At 46.7% G+C, this 14,735-nt stretch overlaps 5 protein-coding genes across 5 annotated transcripts; 3 read left to right on the forward strand and 2 right to left on the reverse strand.

The window, feature by feature from the left end:
* The first annotated feature begins 964 nt into the window (after positions 1–964).
* On the forward strand, positions 965–3,877 carry F4822DRAFT_215887 (WD40 repeat-like protein). Its single transcript, XM_051453924.1, has 4 exons — positions 965–1,338; positions 1,418–1,761; positions 1,829–2,006; positions 2,076–3,877. The coding sequence occupies exons 2-4, from the start codon at positions 1,657–1,659 to the stop codon at positions 3,623–3,625; spliced, it is 1,833 nt and encodes a 610-aa protein (XP_051315613.1). The 5' UTR covers positions 965–1,338; positions 1,418–1,656; the 3' UTR covers positions 3,626–3,877.
* Positions 3,878–4,207: 330 nt separating this feature from the next.
* On the reverse strand, positions 4,208–5,001 carry F4822DRAFT_437059 (glycosyltransferase family 1 protein; the record flags this gene model as incomplete). The annotated part of the gene is made up of 3 exons (XM_051462378.1): positions 4,208–4,364; positions 4,442–4,580; positions 4,668–5,001. The coding sequence occupies 3 exons, from the start codon at positions 4,999–5,001 to the stop codon at positions 4,208–4,210; spliced, it is 630 nt and encodes a 209-aa protein (XP_051315614.1).
* Positions 5,002–8,336: 3,335 nt separating this feature from the next.
* F4822DRAFT_216191 (mitochondrial ribosomal protein) lies at positions 8,337–9,819 on the forward strand. The gene is made up of 3 exons (XM_051453925.1): positions 8,337–8,945; positions 9,003–9,289; positions 9,354–9,819. The coding sequence occupies exons 1-3, from the start codon at positions 8,432–8,434 to the stop codon at positions 9,660–9,662; spliced, it is 1,110 nt and encodes a 369-aa protein (XP_051315615.1). The 5' UTR covers positions 8,337–8,431; the 3' UTR covers positions 9,663–9,819.
* Positions 9,820–11,930: 2,111 nt separating this feature from the next.
* F4822DRAFT_399994 (putative plasma membrane proteolipid 3) lies at positions 11,931–12,780 on the forward strand. Its single transcript, XM_051457809.1, has 2 exons — positions 11,931–12,156; positions 12,269–12,780. The coding sequence occupies exons 1-2, from the start codon at positions 12,011–12,013 to the stop codon at positions 12,288–12,290; spliced, it is 168 nt and encodes a 55-aa protein (XP_051315616.1). The 5' UTR covers positions 11,931–12,010; the 3' UTR covers positions 12,291–12,780.
* On the reverse strand, positions 12,781–14,711 carry F4822DRAFT_399996 (P-loop containing nucleoside triphosphate hydrolase protein). Its single transcript, XM_051457810.1, has 4 exons — positions 14,459–14,711; positions 14,387–14,396; positions 13,195–14,311; positions 12,781–13,142 (listed from the first exon to the last, which is right to left on the reverse strand). The coding sequence occupies exons 1-4, from the start codon at positions 14,550–14,552 to the stop codon at positions 13,113–13,115; spliced, it is 1,251 nt and encodes a 416-aa protein (XP_051315617.1). The 5' UTR covers positions 14,553–14,711; the 3' UTR covers positions 12,781–13,112.
* Between the last annotated feature and the right edge of the window lie 24 nt (positions 14,712–14,735).

Consider the following 14,735-nt stretch of genomic DNA (forward strand, 5'->3'; position numbering starts at 1 on the left):
AAGTATTACTGAGATGTCTACCTCCTTATGCGTCGTTATCGTGTGACTGACATCATAAAAGACAGCCGTGTGAAGTGCTCCAACTGCGGAGAGATGGGCCACACTAAGGTCAGATGCAAGATGGAGCCGGCCCCTCTTGACGAGGCTACTTTCAACGAACCCCCTCCTGTTACGACCAGTGGTGCTAACGAGGGAAACGAGGGTAAGGAAGGTCCGTTCTCGTCCAGCTGGAGTGGAAATGCTACCGCATCCACTGGAGCGGCTGGCAATGGTGGCTGGGGCGAGCAAGCTACTGGCGCTTGGGGAGCACCTTCTGGCGCTAGTGCTGGTGATGGTAACACTGAGTGGTAAATTTCTGGTCTACCTATCTTAGGTATGACAGTCTGGCCCCCATGAACGTTAAGATCGCGATTTCGGATGGTTTAGTTCTTTCTTTACTGCTTTTCGCCGCCTGGTTTTCTGAGGATATTTGTTGATGTTGAGGATATGGAGAGGGCTATCTCACATCATGGTTAATAAGGGGAAATTATTCGCTGTTGCGAAGGCTAGTTCAGGGAGATAGAACATGCAGATACTGCCCTAATGATGATTTGTGTTCGCGATTTTGTGTGGCCTTCTGTGATAGCTACCTAGGTATGGATTGCATCATGGTTTCGTGGCGCAAGAATTGTCCTATACTTAATAAGCTTCGTTTCCCGGCGGCTTCTTGTCATACTAATATTTCTTTACTCCTATTCCCTCCCTTCGTTGTCTTCTTCGTCTTAGCTATGCTGTAGCGTATTCGGAATCCTCTGCCCAGCTCCTCCAAACTACCTGGGTACATGCACCTACCTAGGCAGCCAACAATCAGGTTGTTTTCAAATATCAGTTGATAGAATTTAACGTTCCTGTATGCCAACAGAGGCTGGTCCCCTTTTTGGGTCCTGGGCTTACTAGTGTTCTAAGTACAGGTAGCTGTAAAATTGAGTGGCTAGTAATATTCGGCTTTCGCTTGACGGACAATTTTCTTCATAGAGGTAGAAGAAGAAGATGGTGGCCGACGAGTTTTTCTTTTTCTAAGACACTCAGCCTAGGTAGCGTCATATAGCTGCGGGGGAGATGGACTTTGTAATACTCCGAGCAGAGCGAACCAGACCAGGTCTATCCAATCCAAGTAAATCATCTCAATAGAGTATCTACTTACGAGGTTACTTGGATAAGACAAGCTGCGAGTGTCAAAAGCTTCTACCTAATTATGATAAGGAAAAGTTGAGAGTTGAGTTGAAGTTTACGAATCGGAGCGAAGTGACGTAAAGTGAAAGGGGCTTGGGTTCCGGAGTTTATCTACCAGTGTATTAGGTAGGTGCGACAGTGGGGGTTTAGCGACAAGGGGGTCACTGCCTAACATAATATAAGGGGCCTGACGAAATCTTGGCAGGTGATCCAGGGATGTCTCAGGCTGCCCCGCAACAAGTTCCATCCAACGCTAACTAGTCAACTACCCCTCCAAAAACAAAGCGCATTCACAAGCTCCTAGGCACCAAACATAATAATAATAATACCCCAAACGGCTAACACTTGGACATTTCCAAACCATACGAACTTTGGGCGAATACCATACTCTGTATGTCTTTGTCTTAAAAAAGGAACGAGGTAGTGATACCACAAAACGCCGAAATGTCGATCACAATCGAGAAGATACTTGCTGCAGCGCCGGTCACAGCTCGAGGGCAACCGACCCAGCTGTCAACTGATGCTAAGGGGGAAAGAATAACTTATGCTGTATGTTGCCTGAAGCTATGTTGGCCAAAAAAAGGAGTAAACGCAACCTCTAATACTATACCATTAGTCCGGAAAATCAATTTTCGTTCGATCCATCGATGACCCTTCTTCCAGTAAACAATACACAGGCCACACAGCCCAAACGACAGTAGCCAAGTTTTCCCCCAGCGGTTTCTACATTGCCAGTGGTGATGTATCGGGCTCAGTTCGCGTATGGGATTCTATAGAAGCCGAGAACACTAAAGGTATTGGCGGGTAAATCAGAAATTCAATAAAGATTCGGTGAAACCAACTAATATGGCGCTCTATTCTAGGCGAATATCATATCATCTCGGGCCGCATAAACGATATAGCATGGGATGGCGACTCCCAACGTATTATCGCCGTCGGTGATGGCCGTGAACGATTCGGACACTGCATCACTGCGGATAGTGGAAATAGCGTGGGAGAGGTATCCGGACACTCCAAAGCCATCAATTCAGTCGCCGTAAGACCGCTTAGGCCCCTACGAGCCGCAACCGTTAGCGATGATCTAGCCATGTGCTTTCTGCACGGTGCACCGTTCAAGTTCAACTCGAAGTCTACTGGCCTTCATAAGGGATTCGTGCTGGGTACCGCTTTTTCGCCAGATGGAAATACCCTTGTTACCGTGGGCGCAGACAAGCGAATCCAACTATACGATGGCAAGACTGGAGAACCTACGAAGTCCATCGGCGAGGGTGAGCATACCGGTAGTATCTTCGCCGTTAGTTGGGCCAAAGACTCGAAGAGATTCGTCACCGCTAGCGCCGACCAGACCGTCAAATTATGGGACGTGGAAGCAGGGACAGTAGTACAAACGTGGAGGTTCGGGGAAGAAGGTGGTGTTAGCATCCCAGACCAGCAGGTCGGTGTCGTATGGCCGCACGGCCGCAGCGACGGTTTGATTATTAGTCTTAGTCTCGGTGGTGATCTAAATTACCTAGTAGAAGGCAATCCGAAATCTACTAAAGTCGTCCAGGGACATAACAAGAGTATCACAGCTTTAGGGGAGGGATCAGACGGTAAAGGCAACACTTTATGGACCGGAAGCTTTGATGGTCGGGTGTGCAGCTGGGACGTCTCCTCTGGAGTAGGCACTGTTGTAGACGGCCAGAGCCACACGAACCAGGTGACAGAATTTACTTCAAGCGCTGGACGGGCATATAGCGTTGGATGGGACGACACCCTACGCATAGTGGACGAGTCTGCCAATACATTCGCCGGTGAGAGTTTGAAGCTATCAGCACAGCCCAAAGGCGTCGCTTCTGCAGACGGAAAGGTGTACGTCGCAACAGTCACTGGCGTTGAGATTTACGTCAAGGATCAGCTAGCAGGAACATTTGATATCGCCGATTCCCAACCCACCGCCATTGCCGCCCAAGGTTCCCTAGTAGCTGTCGGCCTAAGCAATAATGCAGTCCGCCTGTACAAAGCGGACTCGAGCAACAAGCTGACGCAATCACACGAAGCTAAGAACTCTACCGCGCAGATATCGGCTCTAGCCTTCTCGAAGGACGGTTCCTTGCTAGCGGCGGGTAACACTGCCGGCAAAATCTACGCGTATAAGACGGGTGCCCTTGAGGTGGCGACGGATCGGTGGTCGGCGCATACGGGCCGTGTGACGAGCATCGCGTGGAACGAGGCGGGCACGCACGCCGTTAGTGGCGCACTTGATACTAATGTGTTTGTATGGAGCTTGGCGAAGCCCGGAAGCCGCGTCAAGACCCTTAATGCGCATAAAGATGGTGTCAACGGTGTCGCTTGGGTGGATGGGGGCAAGAAGGTGGCTACTACGGGTGGAGATGCTGCGGTCAAGATTTGGAACGTGTCGGGTTTGCAATGAGCGAGGGTGCGATTCGGTGTGATCGGATAGGTGAATGCGGTCGAGGTATCGTGTTATAAGCCTTGCGATGGATTGGCGATGATAGGAATGAATATTTACGAGAAAAATAGAGCTGTTCGGGCAATCCTAAAATGGCTTGCGTGATGCTTGTAGAATCTCACATCAAATTAGTTTATGGATCTATATGCGCTTTTGAAATGCTCACCTCGTAGATGTTCATACGATACCATCGCATAATATTCGCACCATAACAGATCAGAATGTCTAGTTGCTCTTATGCATCCCCTCGTTGTACCTGACTCGTACGAAGCCAATTGAGGGTGACTAGTTCGAGTCCAATCAATCAGCTTCGAAATAGCAAAAAGAGGCCAACACGACAAAGAGACAGCCAATTGTGTGCAAAAATAAAAGCAATATTTATTCGGATGCCCCTGTCTATCTAGCAGAGATGGATATTTTCGCAACTGGGGTATCTACCTTGCTTATCCGTGAACGCCGAAATTCATGAAACCTAATGACCCGGACGACGCCGTAGTTTCGCTCGCCTCTCGATGTAGGCAACGACTCGGCAGGACATACGAATTAAAACCACCAAGAGTCGCGGAGTTCACGCGTAGGCATCAAGCTGTCGATGACCTCCCAGAGGCCACCTGGGTAAGTCGAGCGTGGATCGGGCTCGGGAGGCCACTGCTTCCGAGGGGCGTTGAGGATATCTTCGGTGACAAGATCGGCTAGAGAGCTATGGTGCTATAGTATTAGTATGCGAGTGTTGCTGCGGAAGCATGGGCTATTTCATATAAATGAGGTCAGACGTACCCGATCTTGCCCTGGATTAAGAAGCCTTGCGCCTCCATCTCCTCGGCGATCTCTACTTGATGGTTGTCCATGAGCGAAGTGTTAGGCACTGCAATTATGTTCGTGTTGAAGTCGAGTGCATCGAGGATGCTTCCAGAGCCTATCATAAGATTATCAGCACAATATCTAAAAACGAGTTGTCTCAATTGAGAATAAAGTCCGAAGTATAATCGCACCGACAACATACCAGCATGAGTAATAATGAGGCCTTTCTCGCACTCATTATCTCCATCCGGACCACACTCGGCAGCAAAGCTCATCCAACGCTGCAGATCCTTGTCATACGCGAAGCCCTCAATTTTCAGACCGTCGGAGTCGCGGGGCTTGGCGGACTCAAAGTAATCGTAATCAGGCCCGCATTGTACCACGAGGTGAGAGAAGTGGAGTGACTTGAGCTTGGCGATAAAAGGTTCTGAAATAATCTCCTCGATAAGCGGCTTGAAGCTGGCGCTGGCGCCGACCGTGACGAAGGCAAACTTCTTCTTGCGAGGCTTCTCCTCGCGGACGCTTCCCGCGGCCATCGTGTACGGTAAAGTACCTAGGTAGGTAGCAGCTGGCTCTCTTCTTGATAGATCTTCTGCGGGGAACGTTAGTGAAAGTTGGGGGTTGGGGATTGACGGGACTAACGCAGATTTCAATAGGTACTCGGATTAAGAAAATGTCGGGGATAGGTGTGGTTGTAAAACGTAAATAACGAACAAAATAAGACAGGCGTATTGAGTTTGAGAGTTAAATACAGTGGCGGCGCTAAATAATAATTAAGTCCGAATTTAGATTAGGTTGGGTGTGTATCTAGCTGATCTGGGGGAGGGGTGTTTGTAGAGATGGAGAAGCACGGGAAGACCCGAGATTAATGAGCTGCATAAAGCTCAGACGTGATTTGATTAGCTCGAAAAGAGAGCCGAGACTATATCAACTTAGCGTGATCTAGATCTACTTGTATATTCTTACGATCACTTTAATTAGAGCAAAACAGCAATTGTGGTGTAAAGACAGCTACGGAAATCAAGTCATGTATTCCTTCTGGGTATGCAACCCAACCAGCAGCGCAGCATGCAGCCGCGGATTCTCTCCGTACATCATCGCCGCCGTGTATAGCGCGTACAGGAAACGCCCAATCTACTCAACAGCATCGAACTCCCCCTACGATTCCTTATAGAGACTCTCCAAGACATCAACCTCCTCCTGTAGGGTATCAATTAGCCTCGACCGGGCTTTACAGTTCTTCCAAAGTCGATCCTGGTCCTTCTTTGCCTCCTCCTTGGTGTTGGCAAGCTCCTTCTCCATGTCGTGAATCTGTTGCTTCAACTGTTTATTCTCGTCCTCTATCTGAGCGTTATTCCTCTTGTGTGCTGCAACATCGCCCTCGAGTGACTTGATTCGCTTTAGAAAGCTTCTGGCCTCTGCGGCCTTCTCAGATCTGAGGTGCTTAGATCTTTTGTCGCGTTTAGGGGCGCGGGGGTGATCGGAATTGCCATTAGTATCGGCCATGGCGACAGATAATAGACGGTAGATGGAGTACAACTATTCGTATCTGTCAAATTGGGTTGCAAACGGTTAGCAAAAAAAAAAAAAAAAAAAAGCAACTTACTTGATGAATTCAGGGGAGTGAATTGGGTATGAGGCCTGCACCAAGGCAATTGGAGATGCCGTGGAGCTCAGACTGTGGGTTGGTTGGAGATAAAGTTCGAAAGGCGGAAGAATAAATTATTTAGAAGGGTGTGGGAGGAGGAATCTGTGTCAGAGTAAAGAGGGGTGGTAAAACTGAGAGTTGGGTAGGCGCGAAGGGAGCACCGATGCAGTAAGGAAGGTGGGTGAAAAAAAAAATATTCATGAATATATTTAAGGCAGTTGCGCTCATAAGGTGAGAAACTGGCCCTTTGCACCTGAACTCTATAATTGTAAACCATATATATCGGTTTATGATGTAGTTCTGTCAACAAGCTTCATGGTGCAGCGGTCTGAATGTAAGTCGTGTGGGTTCAGGGGATAGACTTCATTCGAGGTTTCCGGTTCGATTCCTCAACCGAGAATTAAACAGACCGATCCCTTTGGGCAGCTAAGACTGTTACTCGGACGCGGGTTCCACCTTGGTAGTAAGGACGCCAAAGGGTATTCCATCAGCAGCTGGTTCGGTCGTTCCCTAACGGTTGCGATTTCATGTACCAGAGAGTATCTAGAGCCTTGAGGATGCGCAGTCACCATGGCTCATTCATTGGGTATTCGGCTCGGCCTTCGGGTCGCAGTTTCATGGCCTTTGGGTACTAGAGTACAGGTGAATGAGGAGACTTACATACTTGCTCGTTTTTCTCTCTCTTTTTCTTTTTTTTTCCTCCTTTCCTTTCACCTTTATCTCTTTTAATCCCCCGCTTCCTCCTTCTCTATACATGACAATAATTGTATCTTAGCATCACTTGTTGTATATGTATCACAAATGGTTGCACTTGACCCCCGAAAACGCGGCGACGTTGCTGTGTTAGGCGCTGTAGATGCTATAGTGTTCTATGGGACGCGTTACGAAATGTGGAGGAAAAAAAGTATTGGGAATAGCAAGAGAAGGACGGGTTTATCCAAGGTTGATGGGAGAAAAACTGATAGTTGGTAGGTGTGTAAACAAACACATATTTCGGGCAGTTGCACTCATTGGCACAGTGTCAAAGTGATCGATTGGAAGAAATAGGTAGTTGCAATCAAACCGGCTCTCCACACCTGACATCTGTAATGTAGACCATATATATTAGTTTAAAGTGTGGTCCTTCCAACAAGCCTCATGGTGCAGTGGTCTGAATGTAAGTCATGTGGGTTCAGGGGAACAGGCTTCATTAGAGAGTCGAGCCGGTGGGGGGGTTCGATTGCTCGACTGAGCATTAAACGGACTTATCCCTTTAGGTACCCAACGCCCTAAAGGTTTCTATTCCTTGTTTGAATTCTACCTCCCGTTGGGGGATGTAGTGCAACTAAGGATAGCAGACATCATGACCTCCCTATTCACCCGGGTATTCGGCTTCGGTTTCAAGGCCTTCGGGCACTAGAGTATAGCGTGATTAGGTTGGACTTGATCGCTGGGTATTCGGCTACAGCATCACGGCCTTTAGACAGGTACTAGAGTATAAGTGGTTGAGTAGACTTACATACTTGCTCAGAGTTAAAATTATTATTTTTTCTTCACCCACCAACTTCTTCCCCTTTTATTTTATTTTTCTACCTCTCTTTACCGTTGCGAATTCCGCGAGCAAATCAAACCAAATGAGAATAAAGATACGCCCATGGGCGCGATAAATTTACTTACTAGCTATTCCAAGTAAGCGACTAATCAACTGAGCCATATTCATATCTAAAGCGAGTGTAAGCTTCGATAGAGAGGAAAACACCTTATTAAGCAATTTGATATTTCAGTATTCGTGGAATATATGACTAGGTATTCTAGGTATGGAGTATCTATAGACATGTTTTTGGGCTTTGTATTATTGAGTGTCGCCATGTAGTGTTTTAATAATTTATGAGGGAAGTGATGGATGAAGAGACGTTGTTTAGGAGGTCACATGGGATTTTGGTACAGTTTAAATCCATTCTACGTACCCTGAAGTTCTGCCAAGCCCCACTACCTAATACGGCTAGCGTCTTGAAACTTCTTGGCATATTTTTTCTTCTTTTTTTAACGAGTGCATTCCTGTTGCTTGGCCTGTGCATGGTATATCTATATATGTAGTGTGGGGTACGTGCTTACGTTAGAGGATATATCCACCAATAAATCCACATCCTTTCTCCGGAGTTTCTCCGACTTGGTTTAGCAGAATGTATAGATCTAGAATCAGTGGGGCATCAGAGTGGAGACATTCGGGTTAACTCAATATCCGCTAAATTTATCTTTTTTTATCTTTGTTACCCATTACATACAGCTCAGCGACTTTTGCAATTCGAACAGATGCTGGGTCGTAACTCATAATCGCCATGGCCTCTGGTGTCCAAGCAATGCGGTTATGCCTGCGGGCTTTTCGGCATCACCCGGCCCCCCGAAAAGTCGGCGCGCGGATATGCGTCCCAAACCGAACATTCTCCTCGACACCCATACAATGGCGCCCTGCAGCCAAGAAAGGCGAATTAGATAAACTAGAGGAAGATGGCGAAGACGACGGCGATTTCGATATAGTTGCAATAGAGAAATCCCTTCGCGAAGCCCTCGACGATCCGACAGTTGACCTAGAGAATACGACCCAAACCCAAGAGAAAATTTTAGGAAGCATTTCTAACACAATAGCGGAAGTGCAGAGGACGCCCATATTAAACCGCAAAAAATCATTTTGGCATGAGGAAGAGGAAGATCCCGACTTGATTACAGATGAGCAGAACGAAGACGCGTTCGACGAGGATGATATCATGAGCATGGCACATGGCAAGCTGGAGGAATTCCGCGAGTATAGAGAGTACGCTCGCATAGCTGCTTGGGAGATGCCCTTATTATCCAGTCAGTAGCCTCGCAAATTGTCTCATTTCGAAATAGCCAGCTGACTGTTTAAGCTAGAGCTAGCTAGACCTTTTGAGCCCCCTACCGCCCAGGAACCGTTACGATTTCGATATACAAGTTACATGGGCGAGTTCCATCCGGCGGAATCTAAAGTCGTTGTTGAATTCTCACCGGGAGATCTACCATTGAACGATGCGCAACAACTCAAAATGAAGAAGTTGTTGGGTCCTCGATACAATCCAGAAACAGACATTGCCAAGATAAGCTGCGAACAATTCGAGCATCAGGTACAAAATAAACGGTATCTCGGCGATTTAGTCGAGAGCTTAGTCGCGCAAGCAAAGGTACGTTCCAATCATATTGAGCTCAATTTACACGAATCAGTTTTTGCTGACCACGGCGGTCAAGGATCCCTCCGACATGTTCGAAGATATCCCGCTCGATACGAGGCACCACACGTTCAAGGTCAAACCTAAGTTCCCACGGGAATGGCGAATGAGTGAGGAGCGACGGAAGTTCATCGACGATACAAGACAGAAGTCACTCCTACTTGATCACGCGAAAGAAGAAGCTGGCGCCTTAATTAATGGCAAGGAGAAGATTGATCTGTTTTTCAGCGCACCTCCTCCCGAATCCAAAGTCCCCGAGTTTATTAAAGCACGATCTAATCGGCCGTTACCGAGAGGCAAGCAACACCAATTACATAAACGGGCCTGATTTGTATACTACCATGTAGATAACCAGAATAGGGGAGAAGGTCCCCCAAGAAGCCTGTATAACTATGAATATACAAGTACAAAGTACCAAACGTCCCCATGAGGGTATCCCTCCTACGAAGACGGCACTCGTGAATGAGGCTGTTCGAAGAAGTGTTGATGATGGGAATTTCAAATTTGAAAATGCAGTGTCTCGCTGCTTGATTCCCGAAAACTGATATTCTATTTTCTATGAAAGAGATTGGATAGGAGTCTGACACGGTTCTTGCCTCTTTTTTTTTTTTTTCAACGACGGACGGCATTTCCGTTGCAGAATGGAATTCGACTACCTCCTGCGTAGGAATCATTTGTGCAACCATCTAGATACGCGAAGTAGCATGTCTTTCAGTATGATTTTGATCAATGCCGTGGTGTGCACTTGTTCTATTGGTTTTAGGCTGTCTAGATGGGTAGTAAATGAGGATCTTACATCTCAAGATCCTGTTACCAAAGGAACTAGACGGCTACACTGCACCCATTCTATCGGTCAGTTCTGAAAATGGTGAAAAGGTCTAAGGATGTTCCTAACAGGTCGTTGCAACTCCTCTATATCAACCTAGGGAACATTGAAAGCTAATCTTTCAGCCAGGGATAAAATTATTATTACGCGACTTTGTATTAATGTTGCGGGTTCATACGTCGGGCAGTTGCATGTGCGAGACCTCTAATTTTGGTTATACGAGGGCATTAGATATAGCTAACACTGGTTATAGAAGCTGATAATTTGACAGCTGCCCCTTTATAATTATAATAGGCGAATTCATAACGTTGTAGCGAAATCCCTTGGATGACATGTTGCTCATGCCAACTGCGAGGTCGTTCGAGGCCGCATCTCGACCTCGATTTGTGGTCACTAAGGCTAGTCGGTAACCCCACAGAGTGCATGAGAAAGCTTTGCCAAGGCGGCATTCGGCAACAATACGACAGGCATTAATGTATTTGAATTCTATGGTTGTGAATCCGGCGCGGAAGATCGGCTTCGAATATACTACTTATATCCTATCATAATGCCCAGCTATGCGACAAGTATGGAGTTGCCTCGAATAATTCCACCATTGGCCATTGTCGGACACAAAGATGAGTATTTAAAGATTTGATTCGTCAAGCTCGGGATTTGACCTTACTAACTTCGTATCGGAGGCTGGCGGATATTGCAGGTTCAGCAGGACCATGACGGCTATGCCAAAGAATCTACATAGTCATCAATTGAATCTTGATCATGCGCCACAATACTATGAAGTCGGGGAAGAGTTGAAGAAGAATTGAATCAAAGACTGCGTTCTAAGACTCTGCAAGTTGGCAAAATAGGTTCCAAATCGGGAAATAAAAAAACACTAGCGCATCAAGCCACAGTTATGGGCGGGACCTCCGAGACATCAATGCATGTGCGCCACATAGCCTGACGTCACGTTGCCCCAAGCTTTTTATCCCGGCTCATGACGGCGGGTAGATCATGGACGAAAGCAAATACATGATTCGGTATTCTATTTATCGTGTTCTATGAGTTCCTGTTTAGTGGCTTCGGGCGATATTTACATACATAATATATGTACATCATTTTTAGAATACGTATACGTTAAGTAATATTTACCACTCTCTACCTAGTCAATGGGCATTGAGAAAAGCCGAAAGCTTCAATCGTTAGGTACCTACGTACATATACCCAGGGGTGGAAGCAAGGAAAGAGGCATCCAAGTACCTACGTACTCACATATACAGGAGCATACCATGTATGTAAATAAGTACTTGCTTGTCATACTAGTGCATGTTTGGCGGGTCTAGAATGTATGACGCAGCCGTCTAAAGCGAAATTAGATCCTTGTTTCGTTGCAAATGCATCATAGTTCCAAAGACCCGCTGCCAAAGAATTCAAGGAACGGCACCGTTTTCCGTGCACAAAGGCAATCCAAACTTATACATTACCTACAGATGGTACATTCGTCCCAAATACCCTTGTGACAACGACTCGATTCTTCATTCGTGACTTCTTACCAAAATTTTAGGTGGATATTTAAACTACATCCCCCCCCTCTACCATCTCGAGACAACACTTTTTGTTTCACCTCACACAATACTACTGCCATTACAACCATATTTCTAATCCAAACCGAAAAAAAAAGATCGATTGACAAAGCCAGTCCAAACCTAAAAAGTTATCGACTTCTCGACACCACCAAACATTTTACAACACCCAACTGCTTGAACCCATCGAGGAAATTCTTCTACAACATTCACAATGCCTTTCACCGCGAGGTAAGGACAATTTCTCACCCGGCTTGTCCGTGATGTCAGACCACTTGCTGACCCAATATGACATCTAGCGATATCTGCAAGATTATTCTTGCCATCATCCTACCTCCTCTAGGTGTCTTCTTAGAACGTGGATGCGGTGCCGACTTTTGCATCAACGTCCTGCTCACCATTCTGGGTTACATTCCGGGTATCATTCACGCGCTGTATGTGTTTAATTACTTATCTTCCATAACCTTCCTCGATTTCTACATAAGGAGATGGTGGTGGTTGGTAGTACAAGTACATAATGGAGGTAGACTGACATCGGCCCTGCAGGTACATTATTCTCAAATACTAAAGGCGCCCCGAATCACCCGCGATTCCCTTCCGCATTTTTCGGCATGCAGCGACAGCATAGCAGGATTCAACCATAGACGATCGGGGAAAGGTTGGACCAATCGTGTGGCGGTACAAGGGTACGTGGTGCTTGGAGGGGCAATCTATACATGGGTCCAGCTATGACCCGTGGACCTTTTTCTCTTCGGTGCTAAAGTGGAAATGGAATTTATTGCTGTTCGTCGGGTCTGACCGACGTCACCCAATCTTCCTTTCTACGCCTTAGTCCACTTTACTCTTTAATTCTCGACGATGCGACGCGATGCGATGTTTCTCTTTCAATTAATCGACTATCACGACGATATAATGTTGTGGCGGTTCGTCTGGGGGGGCTGGAATTAGTTGAGGAATGATTGCTACGTGTAATTCGCGACGCTTTTAGATTTGCTGTTGACATTAATGATTACGAACTCCGATACCCCTTGCAAGACGTCTCCATCGCATAGTGCTATCATTTGACTGAACATATATATATTAATGCAATCGAATTTGAGTTTGCATGTGACATCACAACGTTTGCGAAACTATAACTAGCTACCAACATTCGTTATACGCTTCCCAATTCGAAATAGGACAAATTTTAGTTGTCGATCGTTATATATGGCTCTGCGGTGAGGATTGGAATAGATTTATAGCGAGCGGTCAAGAAACCGGAATTGATCGAAGTTAGTATTTTGGAATGGAACAACCACCATGTGAGATCCCACCTAAGTTGTTGCACGATCTTGGTTTATGCGGTATCATGCATCAGAAGCACTACATCATTGATCAAGTCTTATATTTGCTATGCTCGACCGATTTTAAATGATAAAACCTATTCAATGGTAAGCAACATCTTCAAGAAACATATCTATGTAGATACTCACATCATTCTTGCCTACCGATACAACGGCGTCCTCCGATACTCGTACGCTCCCGACGCCTTCCACATAGGCGATTGGCGCATCGCCCATCACTTTCCTTGCGACATCACCAACAGTTGTATTCTTTTTCACAAGAACACAATCTCTGAATGCGACCTTCGTGTCTGAGCCGGAACTGAAGGTCGATATGTTTCGTACGGGGAAAACTGGTACGAGCCCTAATATCTCAGCCGCCTTTGAGAGGACCTGGACTACACCGGTAGATCCATAACGGAATAGGATCATATCCCTGTACTCCTCAATGGTATTCTTGTTCTTCTCGTCTAGTTCCTTTAACCCCCCTCCTTCTGGGTCACCGTCTGCGATTAAGTCCTCACGCGTATCCACGAACTCCGTCCCCTCTGTATATCGTATGTAACCTTGTTTGGCCATCTTCCGTAGGAACAATTCAGCTTTTGCTGAACACGCCACAACCATATTGGGATCCCGCATCTTGGTAATCTTCATGAGGTTCGTATAAGCGTCGGAATCGTCAATCTTATTCAGCGCAATCACAGTAGGGAATTTTTCGTCTGTAAACGCGCTGACTACACGATCTACAGTTTCCTCGCTCCAGCTCTCGAGCGGCTCCTTCAGGCCAAGGCGATCCAATGTCCGGGCTACCACAGAAGCTGTACTTCCGTAACCAGAGAATTGTCCCTGTAGGGTTTCGACAGCGGTGGCTTTGGTAGCGACGTGGCGCCGCTTTATGGAACCCCATTTCTCCCATAGGTTCCCCTTGATCCAAGCAACAATCTCGCTGCGCAACCAAGCTATATCTTGGGAAGGATCATAGCCTCGTGTATTTTCGCCCTCAGCATTTGTCCTTCCACTCGCATCCACGACATGTATCAATGCATCGGCGTGGCGAAGATCGTCTAAAAACTTGTTGCCGAGTCCTTTGCCTTCGTGCGCACCGGGAACGAGTCCAGCTACGTCGAGAAGCTCGATGGGTACAGAACGGCGGCCGTCGACACATGATCCATAGTTAGGCTTGCATTTATCTTGGACGCCAAATCGCTCGCAGGCGCATGTTATTTGGAGATACCCGATGGCTCGTTGGGGATCGATCGTGGTGAAACTTGGGAAATGCGTGTCGTTAGTTAAAGACCAAATATAGCATACCATCTGTCTCTTTGTCGGGGGTTAGGCATACGGATAGTTTCCTATGTCGCAATTTATATAATCAGCGGCGCAGTTCGGGTCGATGATGCTGGACTCGACCCACCAACTTTGGATGTTGCATCGGTCAAACTGTTCAGCGTTGTGCTTTTCCCGGCGGAGGGCTTGCCCACAAGGCCGATTAAGGGATCCCGAGGCATTTCCCCTTAAATGAAGAACTCGGGCGCATGAATTGCAACTGGTCGCAATGTGAAATTGTGTCAAGTTTCTAGGAAATCTTGAGGTCCGAAGGTGGGGTGATAGATGATAAGCGATTTGCGATTTGCGACCGTCCCCCGAGTTCGCTACCCACCTAGGTAGGAAAATTCAGACAAGGTTTTTGG

The sequence above is a fragment of the Hypoxylon trugodes genome (genome assembly GCF_022578975.1).
Source record: "Hypoxylon trugodes strain CBS 135444 unplaced genomic scaffold F4822scaffold_4, whole genome shotgun sequence".
Lineage (NCBI taxonomy): Eukaryota > Fungi > Ascomycota > Sordariomycetes > Xylariales > Hypoxylaceae > Hypoxylon > Hypoxylon trugodes.

Bases quoted from the DNA above. Each gene is read 5' to 3' on its own strand.
- F4822DRAFT_215887 (XM_051453924.1), top strand. From the start codon at position 1,657: ATGTCGATCACAATCGAGAAGATACTTGCTGCAGCGCCGGTCACAGCT. The intron at 1,762-1,828 runs GTATGTTGCCTG...CTATACCATTAG, and splicing joins GGGAAAGAATAACTTATGCT to TCCGGAAAATCAATTTTCGT. The intron at 2,007-2,075 runs GTATTGGCGGGT...GCTCTATTCTAG, and splicing joins AGAAGCCGAGAACACTAAAG to GCGAATATCATATCATCTCG.
- F4822DRAFT_216191 (XM_051453925.1), top strand. From the start codon at position 8,432: ATGGCCTCTGGTGTCCAAGCAATGCGGTTATGCCTGCGGGCTTTTCGG. The intron at 8,946-9,002 runs GTCAGTAGCCTC...TGTTTAAGCTAG, and splicing joins GGAGATGCCCTTATTATCCA to AGCTAGCTAGACCTTTTGAG. The intron at 9,290-9,353 runs GTACGTTCCAAT...ACGGCGGTCAAG, and splicing joins GCTTAGTCGCGCAAGCAAAG to GATCCCTCCGACATGTTCGA.
- F4822DRAFT_399996 (XM_051457810.1), bottom strand. From the start codon at position 14,552: ATGCCTCGGGATCCCTTAATCGGCCTTGTGGGCAAGCCCTCCGCCGGG. The intron at 13,143-13,194 runs GTGAGTATCTAC...ACCATTGAATAG, and splicing joins TATCGGTAGGCAAGAATGAT to GTTTTATCATTTAAAATCGG.
- F4822DRAFT_399994 (XM_051457809.1), top strand. From the start codon at position 12,011: ATGACATCTAGCGATATCTGCAAGATTATTCTTGCCATCATCCTACCT. The intron at 12,157-12,268 runs GTATGTGTTTAA...TCGGCCCTGCAG, and splicing joins CCGGGTATCATTCACGCGCT to GTACATTATTCTCAAATACT.